At 44.8% G+C, this 6,466-nt stretch overlaps 1 protein-coding gene across 1 annotated transcript in view; it reads right to left on the reverse strand.

Moving 5' to 3' along the window:
- Iqcg (IQ motif containing G) overlaps positions 1–6,466 on the reverse strand; it is a 38,156-nt gene that overhangs the window by 3,687 nt on the left and 28,003 nt on the right. Inside the window, exons 8-10 of the mRNA XM_029544763.1 lie at positions 6,078–6,124; positions 4,531–4,636; positions 2,606–2,668 (exon numbers count right to left, since the gene is read on the reverse strand). Of these exons, the coding sequence (XP_029400623.1) occupies positions 2,606–2,668; positions 4,531–4,636; positions 6,078–6,124 (216 nt within the window). The remainder of the gene's footprint in view (positions 1–2,605; positions 2,669–4,530; positions 4,637–6,077; positions 6,125–6,466) is intronic.

Here is a 6,466-nt window from a genome sequence, read left to right on the forward strand (position 1 = left end):
AAGGTGCAGAGTTCAAATCCCAGCAACCACATGGAGGCTCACAACCATCCTTAACAAGATCTGACTCCCTCTTCTGGAGTGTCTGAAGACAGCTACAGTGTACTTACTTATAATAAAATAAATAAATCTTTAAAAAAAAAAAAAGAAATCCACCTGCCTCTGCCTCCCGAGTGCTGGGATTAAAGGCGTGCGCCACCACACCCAGCAAGCCACTCCATTTTTAAAGGAGGAGGGGCACCTGTGAACTCACTGCTGGGAGAGGCGAGCTAGCTTGAATAAAGACCCTGCTGTAAATTGCATCAGATTGGCTTGTGTGTGTGTTTTGGGAGATCACTAACATTTCCCTGGCACAACAAATACTGAACACTCATCAAAAAAGACGGAAATGTGGGCTGGGGTTAGTTCTGCTGGGATGCCAGCCTGGCATGCATGAAGCCCTGGGTTTGATGGTCTGCACCACATAAAACTAGACATGGCTGCCCACACCTATAGTCAAAGTAGAAGCAGGATCAGGAGTTCAAGGCCATTGTTAGCTACATAGCAAATTCTAGTCCAGCCTGGGATATAAGATACCTTGACTGAGAAGAGAGGAGTCTTCAAATTTCTAAGTGAAAATAGATATGAATCTAAGATGCCAGCCAAAGTTTCAAATAGGAGAGAAAAATGATGAGATTCAGTCTATGAAAGTTACTTGAAGATGTTCGTTTGCAAGGGAAAATGAAAGGTGTGAAAACAACAACAACAACAACAACAACAACAAAAAAACCACAGTGAAGTGTGATTCTCAGGACATCAGGAGGCGCCAGGTCTACTGGGAGGAGCCTGGGCCCTGAAGGCAGATCGCCAAGGTTCAAGTCTCGCACTCAAGTTTACTTGAATTCTTTAGTCTCCTAGCTCTCTCCGCTAGTGGCTATAACTCAGGGATACAACAATCTCTACACACAGCACAGCACAGTGCAGTGTAATAGTGGTAGGCTAATGGACTGACAATTGCATAAAATTGGTTTCAACACAGGATATTGGAAATGGGGACAGTAAATAAAAGTTTTAATAAAAGCAACAGGATATGCATAATGATTAATTCTACACCTGAGAGAAAAACAGTAAAACCTAGGCATGTATAAAAAATTTAAAGGTTGCAGCAGGGTGAGTGATGGCGCATGCCTATGATCCCAGCACTTGGGAGGCAGAGGCAGACAGATCTATAAGTTCAAGGCCAGCCTGGTCTACAGAGTGAGTTCCAGGACAGCCAGGGCTACACAGAAAACAAAACAACAATAAATTTAAAGGTTGCCATTGAGCTCAAGAGATGGCACTGTTGTCCTCTTGCAAAGGACCTGTTTCAGTTCCCAACACCCGTGTCCACACAGGCTGGGCAGCCTGTAACCGCAGTACCAGGAGTCCAAAGCCGTCTTCTGACCTCCTGAGTGCCTGCACTCATGCCCACATGCCCACAGAGAGACACATACATAACTCAAAAATAAGTCTCAGTGGCTACTAGTGAAAAACAGAAATATGAAAGTCCTAAAGTCCAGGAGCATTCGATAGTAAGATATAGGAGATTAGGTATGGTGGAGCATGTGGTAACCCAGCACTGGGGGCAGAAGCAGGAGACCAAAGAACTGAAACAAAATGGAATCTTTCCTACAAAGACATGTTACAAAACATAACTCAGAAAGATCTAGTAAATGAAGAGCTGAATATCATTCTAGGCAGATCAATGTTTCCCTTTTAAAATATGACACTCCAGAAAATAAATAAATATAGCATCCCCTGCAAACACATAAAGACAGGAGAGAGAGATACCCAGTCAAGATGGCTTGGATGTTACTATACTTCAAACAACACGTAGAGTTTTATTCTATTTCTCTTTTGGGTTTTGGATGATAGGAAGATGGAAACATTTTCAAGACATGCAGCCAAGCCAGTGTGGAAGCAACTTTGGAAACACAACAAAATAACCCCAGAAAACAAAGAGATATAAAAATCAAAGTACATCAACCCTAGTGGTTTATTAACACCACGCCATCCCCAGGTAGACTTTGTCCTAGGAAATGAAAGATGACTCAACATTAGTAGATAGATTAGTACAGTCTATAACTCTACAGAGACCGGGGGTAGCTCAATGGTTAGGAGCTTATCCTGGTCTTGCTGAGTTTGAGCAGGTCACAGCCATCTGTAACTCTAGCCCCTAGGGGATCTGGCACACTCCACTGGCTTCCATGTGGCAGATACACATACACATAAACAGACAAATAAATAAACTTAAGATAAGATAGGTAAGTATATTTTATTTTATAAACATATTAAAGGAGAAAAAAATACATCATCAAAAAAATCATACTGATGGGTGAAAAGAATGCATCTCAGCTGGGTGTGGCGAAACACCTTTTACCCTGGCACTTGGAAGGTGACTCTAAATTCTTTGAGTTTGGGGCCAGCTTTGTCTCCATGATGAGTTTCAGATCAGCCAGGGCTATGTAGTAAGATGCTGTCCTACCACCAACACCAAAAATAAATGAATTCTTGGACAAGAAACTCCTTCACATGATAAAATGTGCACACCAGTGATCTATAGGGTAAACGCCCCCACTGAGTCAGGTACCAGCAGGTACTGACTCTCAGCTCCAGGTTCACTCAGCATGGTTGGAAGTTTTTCTTTGGCCACCTAGCAAAATACGAATCTTCATCAGCAGAGAGCGCTAGAGGACCTGGCAGGAGGTCTCCTGGAGGCTTGCTGTGCCCTGGTTCCCTGGTCACACTGCTAGTGCTGTGACACCCAGTGGCACTCATTGACCAAAACATTGAACTGACAACCGCAGCACTATATCCATTATGACCAAATAAGGTTAACTCCAAAAGTGTAAAGAACACAACAGCGAATCTACTGTGTTTTACGTCAACATATTAAAGGGGAAGATAATCTCAATGAATAAAAATAGTCCATCTTCTACAACTGAGTACTCATCTGACTGAAGAAGGAAGAGGGAGGAAAGGAAAGAGGGAGGAAGAGAAAAGGGGGCAGAAGAAGGAAGGGGGGGGGGGAAAGGCGACAAACATTTAAGTGCACACTCCTATACTCCCATCGCTCAAGAGGCAGGAAGCTGAGGTAGAAGGGTCAAGATGAGTTGTAAAACACCTTGAGCTACATAATAAGAGCCATATCCCAAAAAAACCCCAAACAAACAAACAAACAAACAACAAACAAAGAAACCAAACCCTAGCACTTCTTGGCATCCAGGAAACCTCGCACTTTCTCTAATGAGCCTGAATCTTCGTCACGGAAAGATCTACCTTTTCTTCCACCTCCATAGTTCCCTTCTGGGATCCTGGCAGCCAGCCCTGTGCTAGTCTTCAGAGCTATCTTTATCCCTTCTTGGTAATCTGTCCCATATTAATAGCTCATGATCCTTTTGTTAAATGTGTTTAAATTGATAGTGTGATTTGTGTCATTTAAGTGGATCATAATCACACACAATTGGCACTAGGAATGAAGCCGATCCCACCCTCTAATTCACAGATGTCTTAATAAAAGTCACTTGCCATACTTGCATAGAAGCCTGGTGTCATTAATGCAACAGATCTGATATGGAGTGTCAAAGCAGATGTCTCTATAGACCATGACATGACAGCTGGAGGATCAGCAGCTCAGTATAGGAAGGAGGAGGCACACATGGCCCTGCTGGTGGTAGGGGCTTTCGAAATGGTTTAGTGATTAGCAGTTGTATTGCAGATGTGTATCAGCAAAGCCTAGGAATAGCAGCAGCTGGAGTTATGACAGTCGCCGTAACTGTGCAAGAGCCAGGCAGCTTCTGCCCAAGCAGCAAGTCTAAGGCCCTGTGCTTCAGTCAGGTGTTGGAAGGTGGCGCTTACCTATGCAGTGTCATCAGGGTCGCAGCAAGCCTATGGTTTAATTTTCAGTGGAGTTGGGAAGTTCCAGGCGCTCCTACATTTGTAGCTGTCCCGAGTATGTCTTCTCCACTGTATATACTCAGTATATACTCAGTAGCCACAGTTCGGCTTCATAGAACATGCAAACCCACCGCAGCAGAGACTAAAGTCCATTTGCCATCTGACTACCTCAATCCCTGCTGTGACCAGGGGCTGGCTGCAGGCTTGTTCTGTGGGTCCCCATGAATCACTGTCAACTCAGAGCTAATGCTTAGTCATCTCAAGGGGCCAATGTCTAAGTCACTCCAGACTCCCTAGGTGTCCTGGCTAAAACTTAGAGGAAGACTGACCGTGTATGTGTTCAGTAACACTGCAAGGTTCACCCGAAGAGGGGCCTGCCCCCAACACTGCAGAATAAACGAGCCCTGGTTGTTACATTGACCTTGTTCCAGAAAGTGAGTGAGGGACTCAGAGTCTCCATTGTGGTCATTTAAACTAGATTTCTGCCAGACCTGAACTGTCTTACTGTTTTGCTTGAAGCTAGCTGTCAAATGAGTTTTGTTCCTAAGGGTACCATGACTAGCCATAGCAGAAGATCTCTGTGAGCACAAACAGTCTGGTTTGCCATGTGTCCTCTACCTTAACGACCACCTTTTCTTTGTTGTCAACCACCGAGGGGGTTTTCAGGGTTGTACCATCCCCACAGAAGTCAGGGCCTACCTCAAGGATGCCCCCAAGGTCACACCTGGCCCCCATAGGATGCAGTCAGAGTACACAGACACTTCTCACACTCCCCACCAGCTCAGTCTTTGCTGCCTGAGTACACCAGCATGGATACCCTTCAGGGAAGGGCTTGTTCCATTAGCTCTGCCGGGTTGCCATAGTGTGCTACCTAGCTGAAGTTGATAATGAATGTGAAGGAGCAGATTTACCACCTGGCCAGGAAAGACCCGACTCTCTCACCAACTGGCGTGATACGGAAGGCCTCACAAGGATGCTGGAGAGACTCCCAAAGTCCAAAGGCTTTGCTCTTCCCAGGACATCGTGAGAGGAGCAGAAAGGTTCAGCAGGTCCTAAGGAATCACTGAGGTCAGCACCTGGTGACTCTCAGACCAAGCAGGTCCCCTGGGTTGGAAATGGGAGTCACCCACCCCTCTCCTGTGGAGCACAGATTCTCTTTATACAGCATAGCGATGTCCTGTCCCCATGCGCTCTTCAGTGTCCTCAGACTGGTGTGTCTGCTGGTTGTCTTCTGGTTAGGATGTGTTTGGTGATCAGTGAATAAATTCATCCCAAGCTAGCTGTCCCCAAGGCCACACCTCCATATCACAGGAGGGAAGCCCTGGGACCTCCACCTCATCAAATGGTGGCAAATGCTATGTGTAGTCAAGCAAGCTGTCGGCCTCACCTCCAGATGCACGGTACCTACAGGAAATCCTGCATGTGCAGCCAGCGTACCTGTATCCCAGATGCAGGCCCGCACGCTTTGCATCCTAATCTGTCTAGCTAACACCTATATGCTCAGTGCTTCTCAGCAAATGTTCTAACTTGCATAGAGATCTAAGTTGTTTTGAGAAGGGATTATAAGAACATGAACAAAATGAGAAGGCAATTGGTAATCTAAAACCTTCCTCAACTGAGCATGTTATTTTTTTAAAATTTATTTATTTATTATATATAAGTACACTGTAGCTGTCTTCAGACACAGCAGAATTGGACATCAGATCTCATTACAGATGGTTGTGAGCCACCATGTGCTTGCTGGGACTTGAACTCAGGACCTTTGGAAGAACAATCAATGATCTTAACCACTGAGCCATCCCTCCAGCCTGAGCATGATATGTGTGTGTGTGTATATATATATATATATATATATATATATATATATATATGTGTGTGTGTGTATGTGTGTGTATATGTGTGTGTGTGTGTGTGTGTGTGTGTGTGTGTGAGAGAGAGAGAGAGAGAGAGAGAGAGAGAGAGAGTATGCAAGTGTACTGTGCAAGTGTACCGTGTGCATGCGGGGTCCTGTGAAGGCAAGAAGAGGGTATCCAATTCCCTGGAACTAAAGTTACAGGCAGTGGTGAGCCACCCAGTCTTCTGCAAGAGTACTAAGCACTAGGCGTCTCTCTAGCACCCCACCGTGTTTTCTGAGACAAGATCTCTCAGCTAGCCAGAGATCTGACCTTTCCACCATCACGCTGAAGCTGGGATCACCCGTGTAATCCCGAGCCTGGTTTTTTGGTAAGCGTTAAATTCCATGTTAGGTCCAATGCTTATACAGCAAGCATTCTGCCTGCTGAGCCAGCTCTTTAACCCATTAGAAGATTTTTTAAAAAGTTACAGCTAAGTTTAGTGGTGTCTACCTTCAATCCAGCACTTGGGAGGCAGAGATATTGAATCCTAGTGAACTATGGGCAAACCAGACAACATCGTGAAACCACTGTCCTTAAATACAAAAGCATTGCTTTCTTCAGAAATGTATAAGTGGATTTTTTTTTCACTTTTTTTTATTATTATTTTCTTTATTTACATTTCAAATGCTATCCCGAAAGTTTCCTATACCCTCCCCCCC

Source organism: Mus pahari, chromosome 12, assembly GCF_900095145.1.
Source record: "Mus pahari chromosome 12, PAHARI_EIJ_v1.1, whole genome shotgun sequence".
NCBI lineage: Eukaryota > Metazoa > Chordata > Mammalia > Rodentia > Muridae > Mus > Mus pahari.